General features: G+C 44.3%; 1 protein-coding gene across 1 annotated transcript in view; it reads left to right on the top strand.

Annotated features, from left to right (window-relative positions):
* The window catches only part of LOC131882218 (rho guanine nucleotide exchange factor 10-like protein), a 50,765-nt gene that overhangs the window by 4,034 nt on the left and 29,081 nt on the right, over nt 1-17,650 (top strand). Inside the window, exon 2 of the mRNA XM_059229297.1 lies at nt 5,852-6,156. Coding sequence (XP_059085280.1) covers nt 6,003-6,156 — 154 coding nt within the window. The 5' untranslated portion in view covers nt 5,852-6,002. The remainder of the gene's footprint in view (nt 1-5,851; nt 6,157-17,650) is intronic.

The following is a 17,650-nucleotide window of genomic DNA, read 5'->3' as shown; positions in this document are numbered from 1 at the left end:
CCGATTTGTCGTCCACTTGACATCGCCCCATATGCCCAATGGACGTGAAAATCTGCACCTGCTAAAACTGCGAACCTACCACATGCGCATATATACGTATATGTACACATTCCCTACTCCCCCAGACACTCACAACAATCGGACTTATTGAGGTGCTGCAGAGCGCGACTGAGGGTTTTAGGGCTTTCTTTTGTGCGTTTCATGGTAGTTTTTTTTTTCTTTTCGAAACGTAGGATGAGGCTGGAGAACTGAGGGATGGATATGCACAGTCTGTGTATGCTGTGCTATGTACATGTGAGTGTACGGACACGCGGGGCTTGAATCAAATTTCAGACCAAATTTTTCTTTCCAACCAAGGGTGGAAACTTGAGATTAATCTTTTGTCAATTCCCGCCGAAAGCCACTCTTCTAGTCGTTCGTGGGGGGGGAACGACTCACCCTGTCATTTGAAAAAGTAAACTCATGACTGGCTGGATTGGTTATTTGGGGGGAAAGAAAGACGGAAAAATTTGTCCCAATCATGCCGGCACTCGGTCCTCTTTTATTTTGGACATTCTCCGTACCTTGTGCCTCATTGGACTTGGCTTGAGTTGGTTCCACTTAGTTTCCAAGGGAAATGTTTAATAAAAAAAGTTGCTCTTGCGGCTCAAGAAATGAATGAGTGTGTTTAGCTGAACCCAAACCCCAACATGTTACACTTCTATACGCACCAATCCAAACGTGAGACTTGCACTGTACTGGCTTTGGTCTCTGGACTTTAGGATGATGGTAATTGGGCGCTCGAGCGTCTCAATTACGGATTGCAGGGTGCATTTGTCGAGGGTGGGTCTCGGGATCTCTTTACACCCTGTCGATGGTTCTGAAGGTAATGATTGTGTTCATGGGTCTCGACGGTGGCCTCATCTCTCCAGAAGGTCAAGATTTAAGAGGGGTGGATCCGATGGCTCCAAAAGGCAACAACCCTTGTGTGTGCGTGTGTGTGTGTCATAATGACGGGGTCCGCTGTTTTGAGGGGGTCCCTACTCCCTAATCTTCACCCAAATGTTGCATGTTAGCCTCACGACAAGAAACACGCGGTGACAAAGACAAATAGATGACGACATTCCTGTGATTTCACCCAAAAAAACAAAAAACGGAGATCATCTGTACCATTAACTTGTTCTTGTTATCGAGGGGATGAGTCGATCGAGCTAGTTTGAGAAACCTGCGTGTCAGGACATCGTTGAATCACTTGGTTCTCCAACGACTGACATCGTTACTTTTCCAAATATGGGTTTAAAAAATGCACCTAATGGCTTGGCATTTCCCTGAATTAATAAATATCTCAAAAAGTTTGGAGGAACATCCAGCTTTGCACAAAAAGTAGACGTAGATGAATTGCATTTACGCCATTCGTCACGCCATGGTATAATTACTTTTCAAACCAGTTTCTGTACATGTCGCATCCGAATCATCTCGACTTGACTTCGGTTAGAAGAGGCCTTTTTCTGTGAAGGTAAAAAATGAACCAATTTAAAGAGCTCAAGACCAACAAGCTTCCGATGTCCATGCCTGACCAAGACGTCCGGATGATGACTTTCAGATCGCCTACCGAGTACTACAAACGGGTCTGATAATTGCTCTGCCGAATCACCCTGAAAAATCGCCAAATAAGCCGATCCAAATTACCATGAGGCGAAAATGCGTTCATTTTTGGAGGGGGAGGAACGTTTGGAGGAAGAAGCAGGTGGAGGGAAGCCTGGTCTTACCACCACAATTGTACGCTCTGTAGTACTTATTACCCTNTGTCGCCCCGTGTCATGTGAGACCACAATCATCCAATTGTGAAAAATGCTCATAGCCAAATAAATAAACGAGGCTATTGCTGTTGGTGGTGGTAGTGGTGGTGCCCCATGGGTGTCCTCAGGGACTGCCACTTGAGATTAAAATGGGGATCATTTATTACGACCGGGCAATTCAACAACTTGTCGAGATCCATCCCGGATAGCCTGTTCAACGTACTGCGCCAATTCTATCTCTCAATCTCTCCTCGCCAAGATATTCGGGTATAAGGGGGACGTATTGGCCGATCTCTCACCCATGGATCAAATGATTCAATGAAGGATTAGTTCAGCTTAGGCAACGCATGTCGGGTTTGGGTGGCCAATATGTTCGATTCATCAGCTCCACCTCACACATCCAATGATTGTGTTTGAGTGAGCGATTTGATCTAATACATAGTACTAGTGGTAGGTCCATTCTTGGCACTGTAGTGAAGGCAGGCATGAGCTTTTTTTAAATTTCTGTCTACCATGAACACGTGCTTCAAAATGGACTTCCTTGATTTTCCATTCAAATGTTAATCTCGCCTTTCAGGCGCTCTTCATGACATTGCCTTCATCGGCAAGTCCATTAAGCACACACACCAATGGGTTTTGTTACCCATTAGAAGCAATCTGTAATTGAGGAGTTGAAAATTTGCACCACTGCCAAGGTCAAAAGCTCCGTTAGGTGTCTCCCATATTTGTCAATCTTTGAGTTCCTTTTTTATCTCTTCCTCATGCGCTCTAAACCAAAGAGTAGGTGACAATGAAACGACTAGATTGGACAACTCGTCCATGGATAGTCTTGGATTAAATAGGATAAGACATATACGGATTTTAACGCAATGAAAGGAGCAAGGTTTCAAGCAGTTTACCCCGGATCTTCCAAGGTTCCGTCCAACATTGGCTGGAAGGGGTGATTGTGATTTGAATAAATTTTCCCGTCACTGACACTTCTGTGGCTTTTCAATGTATCCGCATTGCCAAGCCAGATGGCCATTTTGGGACCTTCTCAGATTATTGACTGTTTCATTTCGGCTTATCGTCGGTGGTGTTTGTTTGGAGGTCCCAGCATTGCACCCTGCGAAACGCCAACGCAACCAGATGCCGCCATTGTGTGCTAACGAGATGAAACAGGGAAAAGGCAACTTGCCAAGGATAATCATCGACCTGGCTGATGTTGTTGAGACAGAAAACCAGAGAGCCATCTTTAAAACAGACATCGAAGCCAGGAGACGTGAGAAAATGCTTGCTTTGACGTGGTGCCTAATGCCAAAGGATTTTCAAACTCGTTTCCGAGATCCCCAGGAGCAGCTGCCCGTCCAAAGAACAGCTGATTCCCAAGAGTGACTCATCCTTCCTGGCTTCATGGATGGTGGGTTCATCCACTGGATGAGGACGGCTAGGCTAGTAGAGAAGTGGCAAGCCGAAACAAAAAAAATCACCGCCATCTCCAATGAGTGTGGCAACAGCTTCTTTTGCTTAGTCGGGTGACTTGCCCACATTCGTGCGTGCATTTGTTCTTTAGCAAGATCAGCTTGACTTGAGAGCAGAAAAGCTCGGCTCAAATGCGTTGGCCAAGAAATGCATTGGTGGCTGCCTAGACTCCAGTTCTTTTGAAGTATAAATGGAAAAGGAAGGTAACGAACGAATTGAGTTTGGTAGATATCTCAACCATGTCAAATAGTTTAACTCCTTTAGCTCTATCATTGTTTTGGGCTGGGGGAGACTGCTTTATCCAAAATTGGCAGTTCATAATTGAAATTCCAGTCATGTCCCCTCCACTAATCCCTGTAGGATAAACAAGCTTTACGAGAATTAATGACGAAAACCCGTACACATTTTTTTTTGTCTTCCAAAGGATCATGTACGAGCTTGCAACAAGAGAGAGGAGGGGAAAAAGCTGCCAAAGAGAAAAGATGACATGACTTCGAAGCAATCGATAAGAGTCCCTCTTATCCTTGGCCTCAAATCCTTGAATTTGGATCGTAAAAGGACGTTTGAATCAAAATAAACACTTGTAATCGTATGCAAATTGACACGAGCACAAATGTTGCTCGTAAAATGAATCGATAAAATCCGCGTCACGGGCCATGATTCGGCTTTTTTCACCCTTGCAGTAATGCATGCTCTTTTTGTCCTTGTTGATTGTCATCCGCAGTCGGGTTGTTTTACCAAAACCCTCAAAAAAGAGAACAAAAGGATATGTCTTCAACGAAATCATCCCTTCCTCGCTCTCCCCCCTCCAAAAAAGTAATTGATAAAGATAAGCGAATAATCGATAGATGCTCACGTGAACATTTCAATCATGGTTTATTATTTTGCTAGAGAATGGCACAATAACCAAATATGTTCGTCTTAATTGAGTTTTGGACCATGTCCTTGACGAATGGAAATTTCATTCCATCTCAAGTGCTCGTTAGATCAATATTTGGACCGCCATGGCACCACAAAGATAGAGATAAGGAAGGTATCGGCGATTCAACCTGTGTTCTCACAGGGAGTAATCCATCCACCTCCCCTGATGGGTTGGAAATGATGGAAACGATTGGTCTTGGTGGGGAAATCAAATAGAATGGGCAACTTTCCCCTTCAAAACCACCCTCATTGGTAGCCTTCTGTTAGCTCGTGAATGGGGATTATCCCCTTTATATCAATGTCAGGCGGTCTCAGAGTGTGAGTGTGCATGTATTTTTCGCTCAAATCGTACTAGCCCAAGACACTTCTTTTTCCTCCATTGGTCTCGGTGCAAGGTTAATGCAAGATTGATTCCCATGATCACATTCCAAAGCCTTCGGAGCATATGGAGGAAGAAAAAGTCACTTGTAATCCCAATCACCCGCATTATCTGCATTTCCAAGTCATCATACTACAGCCGATGTCAGGAGTGAAATCACAAATACGCCTATCTTCTTCCTCGCACAGTTCACATTTCAGTTCAAAGGGGCTTTCTCTTGCCAAGGAAGAAGTTCCGACCTTTTGTTGGTCTGAAGTAATTGCAAAACTGGTCCCGTCCAGGTGTATTTTTGAAATAAAGCTTTTAGGCGTCAGCACTTGTCTCTCCATCATTCGGTTTCTCAGGGGAGGGGGGGCTTTGGAGGAGGCTTTGATTTGGCCCTGTCAAAATGCCAAATGACGCAGGATGAGCCCAGGCACACATGCGCACACACACACACACACACACACACACACACACACACATGCACGAGCTCACACACCCATTACCCACATGTCAAAGAGGCCTGATCGAAGATTGGATCCGATCCCAGGCATTGTTCTTGTTCTTCTTCCTTTTAAAAAAAGATCTGGAAGATGAGGGAATGACCCAGTTGAAAGAGAATTTATTGCCACAGATTAACCTAGTTTGCCGTCTTCTTTATTCTTTATGAAATCTTAAATCTCTGGTGGCAATAAAACACTCTGAGGAGGGGGGAATTAATTATCTTTTGTTCGACATGTCTCTTATGATGAGTATCTCTTTTGACATTGAGTGCAGAGGTGTTGGTTTGGAGCGTGTGTGTGTGAGCGTGTGTGTATGTGCGTGTGTGTATGTGCGTGTGTGTATGTGCGTGTGTGGGGGTGGGGAGGAAGAAACCTACAAAAAAGGCTCATATTTGATAAATTTCTGTTGCCTGACTGACTAACTAGCTAAATGACTGACTAGCTAAATGAGTGGCTGGGTGGGTGGGTGTTTATACGAGCGCTTTGGGATTGCCCTTTCTTTCTCCAGGATCTGATCTGTGAGCATCCAATGTGAGAGTGATGTAAGAATGAGTCGTCGTCCCTCAAGGTGAATCCGAGATAAGACTCCCCCCTCATTGCTCTCACTCTAGCTCTCTTCACAACACTCAATGGTGTCAAGAGCAAATTCATATTCAGTCCAGAGTCCGATCCCCTCGCAAAGTAACTAAAGTGAAGCAGATCGTGTAACAGAAATTTAAAACGAAAAAAAAGAAAGAGTTGAGCCGAAGTACTCGAAAACATCTGTTTGGCACATGTGACTGATGATTACGACGACCCTAACCAGTGATTGCCTCGATTTCTTTCAGGATTTCGTTTGAGTCGGGATCAAACTGACAGCACTTTATCTCCCCGTTCGCTCAGTGACCGTGATGAGAATCTTTAAAGTGTCCTAAGTGACAGTGTCCACTGGCTTAAAATTGAGTACTTTTAGTGCATCATCTCCACGGTCCCACCACCATGAGTCGCTCATCGCTACGAATCAAGAACTATCGGCCAATGTCGGCCGAGATATCCTCCAAACCTGGATCAACCTTGGGAACCATGTTCACCATAGGAGGCGATCCCAACGACAAGAGCCCCGAGAAAAACAGCGGGATCACGTTGCTAAATTGTAAGTCATATTTTGCATTCCACAAATCGAGCGAGGAAACGTTGGACGAGGTTTTGGGGCTTGAATTTCAAGAAGTTGCGTATTTGTGCGGAACTATTCGGGATGGATCTCCGAAACCTCTTCCAAAAAACCCGACATTTTAGGTTTCCAAATCATGTCAATGATGGCTAAAATATTTTGGTAAAATGAGAGCACATTGACCTTGGAGGTGTTAAGAATGTCGACGAGGTACGCAGTAGTAGTATTTATCTTGACCCCTGAGGATGGAGATGTGAATTCCGTTTGACACAAACTAATGATGGGATCTTTTCTAAATTTGGAAGTGAGCCATTTGTCACCGATTTCCTCGCATTCTCCTCCGCGTTCAAAAAGAGCCGTCAGATCTTCTTCTTCCACTTACTACTTCTGGGGTGTTTTTGAAGCTCAAGCCAGGCAGTCGAGAGGGCCCCATTTCGGTTCGGCTTCTTCCCAAATGGTCATGGTAGCGGGGAGAGGCGGCCGATCAAGAACAATCTCGTTAAAGCATGAACGTCGGAGTTCAGCACCTCTCTTTCCCTCCAAAGGGGGTCCTTGAACTCGAGACGTGCCTTTAAAAACAGATCGATGGCATTCATTACTTTAGGTTTCGGGACTCCAGTAATGCCCTTTTTTTACCGTAACAAAGTCGGAAGCAATGGTTCAAACCTGGGGTTGAGCAACAGTTGAACAGGGAGGCCCTTTCAGTTCTTCCGAGATTCCGAGAAGGCGTTTTTTCCATTGTGTTTCAAGATCCCTCGACTTGATCTGATTTGCTTTGATTCCCTAATCTACCCAATATCAGCCCCTTTTCATTTTGGCACCTTTTTAACACGAAGTCACGCCCACTTGTAGTCCGTAACGGATTGTCTGCATTCCAAGGGATAAACATAGGTAGATTTGATTTGGACCTTATTCGCCCGAACACTCCCTCCCTCCCTCCAAGATAACCCATGACCATTCGATCTTCCTTCCCATTTGTTGGTGGGCGTTTTTACGTGCGCAATTGAAGCCGTTCTTGGTGTGGGGTCTGTGGAGTGCCGAAAGTGATCTACGACACGTTGTTGTCGTGTCTCATGTGATGAGATCACATTTATCATGGCGCGAGATTTGCCAAGCTGCCCTATTGAAAGTAGCTCCTACCATGAACCACTCCTAGCTGCTAATCTGCCTGCCTACCTACGTAGGTACTTACCCGATGTTGCGCCCATGAGCAACTCGTTGTCAGAGACATGAAGAAAAAAAAGATACCAATGATTGAGAGGCGCCTCGAGGTCTGACCCTGTACCTCATGCGAGTATATACCCGACAATAATACTCGGTCGTTATTCCCTTACGTAAGAATTATGGGTATGTACTAGTAAACAGAGAGGAGATCAGTTGAGGATCCCTTGGTTGGGCCTGGCTCTACTTGGATTTCGAAAACGGTTGAATTGTGCCATTAGTGATTCGTAGATTCTGGTGAGGCCCCTCAGGTCTGACTCATCTTGAATGGAGTGCGAAGCAGTGAAGGGATTTAAAACTGCCATGCGCAAGAAAGACTTGGCTTGTTTGCCCTGGGTTTGGGAGTTTCTAATTATTGGACTTGAACAAATGATGACGAATCATGAGAAAAGGGATCGTTCCAATCTAATTATACTCGAGAGGGTTGTAACGCACGACGAGGGTGAAAATACACTTCATTCCACTTACTTCCTCAGGGATCCGTGATTGTAAAATAAAATGAGTGGTGGCAAACAAGCGGCAAGGAAACGAGGTGGGGTTTTATTAAGTTAAGCAAGCCTACGCACGGATACCGGGTGACCCGGATTTATACTTGTGGAACGATCGTTGCTGTTCTTGATGAAACACTTGGCATCATTGCTGTTCCGAGTTTGAAAGATTTTGTTTTTTGTTTTACCTTTAAAACTCATCAAAGATCATCTTGGAGACTCCGTGGTGTTTCATTTCACCTGGAAAATATGAATCATAAGTTGGCATTACCTTCAAGTCCCGAAATTTATGGCGATGGATCCACAAAATGGAGAAGAACTTTGTCGAAAAAACTCAATACTGCCATTTTTTTCATGTAAAAGCCTTAAAGCTATTTTCACAAACTGATAAAAAGAAGAAAAAAATATGCCTTGATTTAGCTTCATGAAAAGTGATCGGTCACAAGAAAAAAAAAGAGATGGCCACCCTGTACAATTCAATTTATAATGCCAAATGCTCCCTTTTTTGCCACACTGAACACGTCCTCTTTTATGCGAGTTATTTTTGAATTATCGCCGCGATTTCCATTCATTCCGACCTCGTCAAATAGAGCTGGTGACGCAATGTGAACGCCTCATTTACAGCTCTCATGATCATTATTAAGCTCTTCCATCCATATTTTTCGGGGTGGATGTGCAGTACTGGGAAGATTGAATTCAAGCAGAGATTCTTTTTGTCGCCGTTCTCGATGCACAGAACAATTTGAGAGGGGGGAAGGGTGGCAAATGTGTCCCACTTCGAACATCGTTTAAAACTGCGATAATAATACTCGTCTTCCTGATGTTGTTGAAGCACACACACACACACAAGTCGAACAAGGAACAAGGAGCGCTCAGTGAGTGAGTGAGTGAGTGAGTGAACGACATGTCACTCACTGACTCACTCACTTGACTGGCCATTGTCAGTTTTCTCAGGGGCCATCATCATCATCATCCCTCATGTTTCTGCTCAAAGGTTGGTTGGCTGTTGACTGTTGAGCTTCCTCAACTTTACCTCCGATTTCCCCCTTTCAAGTTCCAGGAATGCATTCCTAGGTTAGGATAGGTTGGGAGCTCCTTTAACCCCTTCAACCCCTTTAATCAAGTCTGTGTAGGTCAGTTTGGACCCGGAGTTTTCGAAATGAAAAGTCTGAGAGTCTTCTCTTGAATGGGGATGATGGGGATGATGGCGGCGTTGGACTTACCAATGGCCTTTCGCGTTATTCAACTGAATTGATTCTTTTTTTTTCTGGTTTCGCCTTGACCTGAGGCAAATTCGAGGAAAGGATTCGTTATCCTCAATTCTCATTTCCTGCTTAGATTTGTGCCCATTTCTTCATTTTTTTTGAGGCCAAGAGACAGGTGATCCAACAGCCTTGAAGGCATCCTTCCTTTTTGACTTCTTAGAGAACAACGTTCATTAAACGGTGTTGACATGATCGTGGACTCAAAATGATCTCTTTGAACGGAATGATTGCTGGCATGGGTTGCCTGCTTGCTTGGTGACCGGATATTGTTTCTGCGTCAAGTCTATTATGGGCGATATTGATTGATGCCATCTGCGAACCTTGGCGGGGATCCTTGGACACACACACACACACAGAAAAAAAAGCCCACACCTCATCCATCTCGATCCATTAGAACGGTTTTGAGGTCTGAGCAGCGATTGACATGGCTTGGGATGATCGCGTTTTCGTGGGTGTCAAACCTGTGTGTATGGAATGACCTTAGCCTTTGTTCTGGACCCGAATCCAAAGGGGACAACACCAATTTCAAGCTTAAATAGACTGAGATCGACTTCCCCTTCCTCGTTGATTTGAGGGCTTTTAAGGACCATGGCAGAGGCCTAGTACATAAGAGAGTAGGTTCATTCAGTGCAATCAACGATTTGAGGGTCCAGGGTGCACCCTAACCTTTGGTCGATCGACCTTTCATAGTTTGAGCTTTTTGAGCTCATTTGGAAGCCGACCCAATCCGCCTGAAATATCCCCTGGAAAGCTCAAGGATGAAACGACGGCTGCTGATTTCAACGTGTTTGAAGTGATGATCATTGATCAATCGAATCTGTCTTTGCCTTTTAATCCCTGAGAACGGTAAACTTTGGATGACAACACCATTATGAGGGGGTGAGAAATGGTCTTGTTTTTGCCAATCCATTCAAATGGCAACACCTGAGCCAATCCGATTGCCACCTTGTCTACTCAGAACATTCATCATAGATGGGCATCACACATTTAGAGCATGAGCTGATGAGTGTTTTGCCCAGTTTCGTAGCGCTCTGTTAACATACCTGAAATCGAAAGAATAATCGGACCAGGTGTATTTTTCTTTGAAAGAAACATGATCAAGGTCGGTTTTGACTCCCTAATCTAAATGCTAAATGATGTCAACCAAAGATTTGCTTCCAAGGACCTTTAAAAATAGTTGTTTTATCTGAAGTCAAACCCGAAATATTGGGCAGGTTGTGGCTCGAACCCAGAGTAGCTTAGTGTAGAAGAAAAACCTCTACTTGCTCCTCTTAAAATTCATAGGGTTTGAATTTTTGGGCGTTACTTTCATCAGCCTCATTCCTCATTGTTGATCGTGGGTATCGCACGCCTTTCCTTTCTCGCCTGAAGACAAGTTGTTGAAGAACGGTTGAATGCCCATCTCTGGATCCGTGTCCTGGAAAGATGTTGGGAGTAATGCTTGATGTTGTTCGTTGTTCGTCCCAGTCAGTGAGTTCAGTGTGATCATCCCCCTCCTGATGAGAGTGATGGGATTGGATATAGAGGTATGTTCAGCAATGAACATGCATTTGGCGGGGAAGTCATCATCGTCACCAACAAGTGCAAAGTGCTCACTGTCCTTGTGACAAGGCAAGACTTTGAATGGACTTCACTTGCACGCCAATCATGAATCACTCGACGACCAGCACAACAACAACAATAACAACATCAATAATCATAATCATAATCACGACGGCCTGCTAAGGGCATCATTTATTGTGAGGGGAAAAACATGACTTGATCCGCACACAAACGGTTCCTTTACTTCTTTGATTAGAGTTGGAAAAGTTCACTCACTGATTTGCTCTCAAACTCGGCGTTGTCTGTTTGGTCAACAATGCTTGACAAAAGATGTTCATAACAGTACGTAATGTCTTGAGATTGTCATTACAACGAGGAACTCGTCAGTCCTTGGAATGAACATTGTGTGCTTGTTATTGTGATCGATCAAATTGGTGAAAAGCAATCGCACGCTAGAGACGTTGGAGTTGACTAGCGATTCCCATCTCTCTTTCTTTCCCTAGGATTGTGTGTAGGAGCGTATATATCGGTAGGGTGCAGTGGTGTGTAGTGTACGTAATGCCGGAATAATCCACTCGAAATCAGGGAGGAGCTCACAAACCTTTCTTCTGACTTCTTCGTGTACCCTCCATCCATCCATCCATCCATTGAACTTCCTGTTTACACTCCTGGAATCCTGGAGGGAGGAATGGCCAATCAAGGGTCACGTCGTTTCTCGACTCATCTTTGGCGTGAACAGACAACAGAAGGAAAGGAACAACTAGAAGAGAGAGAGAGAGAGAGAGAAATAAAGAGTCTCTTTCTCTCTCTCTCTCTTACGATTCGGAGGAGAACGTTTGCTATTTCTTCCCTCAAATCATTCCTGAAGTCAAAGTACGCGATGGGGATTGATCCGAGTTTTATTGCTCCTCGACGCCCAAACAGGGTCAAAAAGTCAATGAACGACCTCAGGAAAGAAGGATGACAGAGAGAAGGGAAAGAAAAACTCAACCCAATCGACAACTTGCCTCGGAAAAGTCAACACACCAACCAAAATACTGCATCTTCTCCGGAAACCAGGCCAGATAGGTGCAGGGCACATTTCTAGTCTAGTACTTGATACTTAAAACACACTTGGAGACCAAACTACCGTCGGCTGAGTCCAACGCTTTGAAAAGTAGTCGTTTTTTAAAGCCGTCCGTTTTGTTCGGCTAGGGATGCGCGAAACTTGCAAATGTCGTAATGATACAGTGCAAGTCATCAGTTTTGATAATTTAATTGGTTTCCATTTATTTGGTGTTCATCATCCATCACCGTCCCATTTCCAGAGTTGTTCAAGTCATACAAAACTTCAATCCCAAATCCCCTGGTTTTAGTGACTTTTAGTGTCGCCATGTAACTCGGGGTATCCCAAAATGCATCCAGCATGCAAAAACTGGTATTCACTCACGATTTAAGTTGATAGAATGCCATAAAGCCCTTTTTTCGTTGAATTGATTCAGCACTTATTTTCGTCCTCACCCCTCTTTTATATGCATGTTCCTCGGGCCCCTAATTCATACTAGAGCGCTTATATTTGTTAAAGGTAGGGAGCATTAGAGCTCTATTGTACTAAGGGCGACCCTCGTTTCTCGATCATTGGGTCTTTGAGATTGTCAGGAGAGTGTTTTGACCCACCACGCAATGCTTCAATGGAGAAAACATCTCTTTTGGGTTAGTGGGTCGGTATGTCGGTAATAGGGCGTCTAGTAGGTAGATGATGTTGGCGATGACACCGATCTTGGGGAGGATCATGAGTTCAACCACTCAGTCTCATTGCCCGACCGTATCAAGTGGGGAAATCTGGACGGTTTTTTTTTGTCCACAAGATCTGGCTAAATTGCCACGACGACAATTTGGCTAATTCCCCTGAAGCTCTTCAATTCTTCAATTCTTGAACGAAATCTCTCTGGCCAAGGGTGCTAAACCGTCTGTGTCATTAACTCAAATTATTGGTCGAACTCGAGTCTCTCTGCTGATAACTGTGGGGGCAAAAAAAACGAAACCAAACCGAGAGACAACGACTACACTGGACAATCGTTGGGATCTTGGAGCGGCCACTTCTTCAAGTACATCATCATTTAATGCAATCTCTCTGGCCAAGGGTGCTAAACCGTCTTTGTCATTAACTCAAATTATTGGTCGAACTCGAGTCTCTCTGCTGATAACTGTGGGGGCAAAAAAAAACGAAACCAAACCGAGAAACAACGACTACACTGGACAATCGTTGGGATCTTGGAGCGGCCACTTCTTCAAGTACATCATCATTTAATGCCGAAAATTGCCAAGCAACGACGCTTTTCATATATTCGTATATTTGTTTGTTGCTCGAGAATATCGCCCTCACTTCTCACCTCGGTGAAAATAACGGCTTTTTCGCCAACCACTCGAAATACTGACTGCTATATGTACTGTACTGTGAATGTAGTGATTTGCATGGAGAGGGCGATTCAGAGGAAAAAGAGTTGGTTCGTCGGTTTTCTCGGTTTTCCCGCTTCTCTGATCAAGTGATCAAGTCATATGTCACTTTTTGTTCGCCCCCACTCGATCAAACTGCCTTGTTGGGACGGCTGAGTCGGGTTCAACGATGGGAGTGAGTAGCAAAAGTCGAAGCGAAACACTCAGCCTCATTATGAATCAGAAATGATCCTTTTTTCTTAGCAGTCTGTTCCACCCTTCAAAAAAATGAATAAATGGCGCTTGAGGGCTCGAAATGGGTCGCTCTCAGGGACCGCTTTGCATCGTGGACTTGACGCTGCTTTTTGTATTTGAATCGGAAAACATATCCACAGACTTTCTCCACCTGTGGATAAGAGAAGAATGGTTTGTTTTTCTCATGGGCTTTTTTAACTGCTACAAGGAATGTAATTCCTAGTACTATTGAAATGAAGGATTATAATTTGTCTACTTATTATCTTTCAATCTTTATTTGATATTTGGTCTACCAACGAATTTGAGTTGGCAGACCGAGCTAGTCCTTGAATGTAGGGTTGATTAGGAATGCTATCTAAAAATTTGTCCAAATCTGACTTGAAAGATGCTACCGGATCAACAAGTCCTATGCATTCCCTGCGAATATTAGAGGAAAGCAAATTGTGTAATTAGGGAGCCCAAGAAAGAAGAGAATGGCTCTGGTACTAGCTTGTAATTTTGCTTTCAATTGACGTCTCATCCATTTTTGGTCATAGTAAGTGTAAAATCAACACAATGAAACAAATCCGTGGGTGCACAAGTGGTACTTTGTCCATCTGGAGAGACGTCCCGACTCATTCGAGCTCCAATCGAGGTGGATTCGTATTTTTTATTTACCTCTTCGGCGTCGGCGATCTGGTTGGAAAATGAAGAGATCACGACCACAATCATGATCCTGAGCGTCTCTGACAGCTTACCACCATTTTGGGGGTAACCCCCTCCAACCAACAATTTCATTCCGAACACGTGGCCTGAAATTCGTCGCGTCTCTTGGCTCTGTTTTGACAGAGACCCGTCAAGTGGACAAGGTTACAGATGGATGGATGGATGGATGGATGGATGGAAAGGAGTTTGTTCCCACTTCCATCTCATAACATGGCAAGAATTGAACAGAAACCAATCCAGTCATACCTACTTTGATCATCGTAATCCGAGCAATGAACCTCCTTTGAATTGGGTCTGGACATGAAGATTCACCAGATCACGAGTTATGCCCTAGAAGGTTGTTGTAGGGGGAGGCACGAGTACCTAGACTTTATTGGATGGACTGCCATGCCGTAGATATCGATCGCCCCAGGGGCCCAGATGGATTTTGTGAATGAGACACCTGATGATGACTTGATTGTTGCTCAAGGATCATTGATGTCCGATAAATCCGAGGATAACATCTTCGTCCAATGTGAAGCAAGCTGACTTGGAGAGTTGGCAACTAGTGCTTCTCCGGGAGACGAGTAATGAGGGCTATGTTGCTGTTTTGTGGTGACGCTCGTAATTCCGCTCAAACGGGTTTTCAAATAAAAAAAAATATTGGCCTCAGATTGTTCTCTTTTGGGGTCCACCATGCTTCTCATTCCTCAATCCTCAAGTTTACAGTAGTTAGTTGGCTTTCCGGAGGGGAGATCGGCAATGGGTCCCTTTTTTGTGAGCAAATACTACGAGTATTATACAAGTGAGTGTTCGAATCTGTGTAATGAGAGAGATGGTGATTCGATTGGGCGTCAAGAAATTGCCCGATCAGATTTATTCTCGTGAAAGCGCGTTCAAACTCGTTTTTGTGAAGTGGAGGCCACAAAAAAGGCACCCCAGTTTGTTCAAAAAGTGGTCCAGAACTCTTGAACTCTGTTTGAAAAGTCTGGGCAGGAAATGACTGGCCGAACGATCAATTTAATTGGTTCAAGATTTTCTGGCCAGCAAAAACGCGATAGCCTCTCGGTCGTGTCTGATTCATTGCCTCTTTGACGAAAAGAGATTTTTTTCGTTTTCCCAGAGTGTGACAGTGACCTCAAGACTAGTAGTAGTACTACTACTACTAGTACTACTACTCACTTACTCACTGCCTTAAGAAGATCGACATCGAACACGCCAGATCGAATCCTTGAACTTCCTCCCAACCAACCCAATTCCAACCAGGTGATCAAATCTATGTCGAGTGGCTCTTTGAATCATTACGCACATATTGTTGTACCCTACGGTAAATGGATTGGTATAAAAGCGAACCAAGAACCATCAAGATGGGTTGAATCAATGTCAGGGTTAGGGCCAAAACTCAAAGTGCAGGCGGCAGAAAACTAGCAAAAGAGAATAAAACCACATTCAAGTTCATACTGTTCGGCACTTGGCTTTGAATTTGCCTCGAAATTTGCCTTGAACTTATCTTCCATATTTCATTCCTCTCATTGCATCAGCGTCCAATGGTTGGGGATTGGAATGTTGATCCAAGAGACACATCCCAATATTGTTCAAAAAGTGTGTTTGCCACAAACTTCTAGAAACATGGACTGGGAATGGGCTTCTCGCCAAATCAGATTTACTATAATCATGAAATCAAAAACTTGGCAAGTTATTTTATCTCATGTTATTGGTAGAGCGGTTTGTTTCAAAGTGATGTCATCAAAGGGTCATGTAGCTAAGCATTCAAACTTTATGTAGTGATTACCGAGTTCCCTAAGCATGATTTTGGGCCCAAATTGGACTCAAATTGATGTAGTCGACAATATCTTGCGATCCTTTCAAGTGCTAGTTTTTTTTAAAGAGGTGAATGGTTTAGAAGAGGCGAAATTTTCCCTGTCCACATCTCTAGAGGTCCGTGACTTGGCTCGCCCTCTGGCGAAATTTCAATGCAACTCATATGCTGAGCATAGTTTTATATCTCGGCAAGGTTGACCAAGATTGTTGGATGGCTCATGTGATGCCTTGGAATTCTCTCTCTTCTATGTGAGACAATGGTCATTGAAGTTGTTTTCGTTTCAAATGTGCAATATTTCTTGGTTGCTCTACGAAGAGTAAGAAAAAAACCTCAATCCTCCACTCTCAATGGGCAGGAAAACGTCGATGAGCAACTATGTCAAGCATGAAAAGAAACGAGGATGAGCTTCCTGCGGATGTCATGAAGCATGGAGCATGGAGCCATTGCTGGATGGAGGCGTGAGCCATCGAGGGACAAGTGGTTAACTGGCTATGAGTACCCTTCCACTCTTTCCAATTGGGGTCAGCCCTGGACATTTCATTCATCAGAGCTCGGAGTATCTCTTTTTCTAGTATATCAACTGAGTCGTTCAAGATGTGACAACCTGAGGAGGGCGAAGACTCGAAATGTCTCGCTTTGAGGAGGTCTCTCTGTGCCTCCATCGAGCTGGTTTCGGAGGCAAAAAATCGATCGGAGCAAAAAACAAATGTGAGCGTTCGAAAGGGCTAGCCGGACGTTTGAGCCTCTTCTTCAAATTGAAGTCAATTACCAGACGGGGCTCGGCTTTCCCCTTCCAAATGACAAGTGAGGGTATCTAAGCACGCAGTACAGTGTACAATTGTACATCCATCCATCCGTCCATCCACTCACTGATATCGGGCTTCCAATCAGTTTAAGCGAGTTTTTGACATTACTTCACGAAATGGGACCCGGTTCACACGCCCAGGCTGCTGTACCGTACATCCGCCTGGGAGACGAGTAATGAGGGCTATGTTGCTGTTTTGTGGTGACGCTCGTAATTCCGCTCAAACGGGTTTTCAAATAAAAAAAAATATTGGCCTCAGATTGTTCTCTTTTGGGGTCCACCATGCTTCTCATTCCTCAATCCTCAAGTTTACAGTAGTTAGTTGGCTTTCCGGAGGGGAGATCGGCAATGGGTCCCTTTTTTGTGAGCAAATACTACGAGTATTATACAAGTGAGTGTTCGAATCTGTGTAATGAGAGAGATGGTGATTCGATTGGGCGTCAAGAAATTGCCCGATCAGATTTATTCTCGTGAAAGCGCGTTCAAACTCGTTTTTGTGAAGTGGAGGCCACAAAAAGGGCACCGCGGATGTACGGTACAGCAGACAGAGACCCGTCAAGTGGACAAGGTTACAGATGGATGGATGGATGGATGGATGGATGGAGGGATGGATGGAAAGGAGTTTGTTCCCACTTCCATCTCATAACATGGCAAGAATTGAACAGAAACCAATCCAGTCATACCTACTTTGATCATCGTAATCCGAGCAATGAACCTCCTTTGAATTGGGTCTGGACATGAAGATTCACCAGATCACGAGTTATGCCCTAGAAGGTTGTTGTAGGGGGAGGCACGAGTACCTAGACTTTATTGGATGGACTGCCATGCCGTAGATATCGATCGCCCCAGGGGCCCAGATGGATTTTGTGAATGAGACACCTGATGATGACTTGATTGTTGCTCAAGGATCATTGATGTCCGATAAATCCGAGGATAACATCTTCGTCCAATGTGAAGCAAGCTGACTTGGAGAGTTGGC

The sequence above is a fragment of the Tigriopus californicus genome, chromosome 6, assembly GCF_007210705.1.
Source record: "Tigriopus californicus strain San Diego chromosome 6, Tcal_SD_v2.1, whole genome shotgun sequence".
In the NCBI taxonomy this organism is placed as follows: domain Eukaryota; kingdom Metazoa; phylum Arthropoda; class Copepoda; order Harpacticoida; family Harpacticidae; genus Tigriopus; species Tigriopus californicus.
Note: the sequence above shows the minus strand (reverse complement) of the source record. Positions and strands in the feature narration are given on the sequence as shown.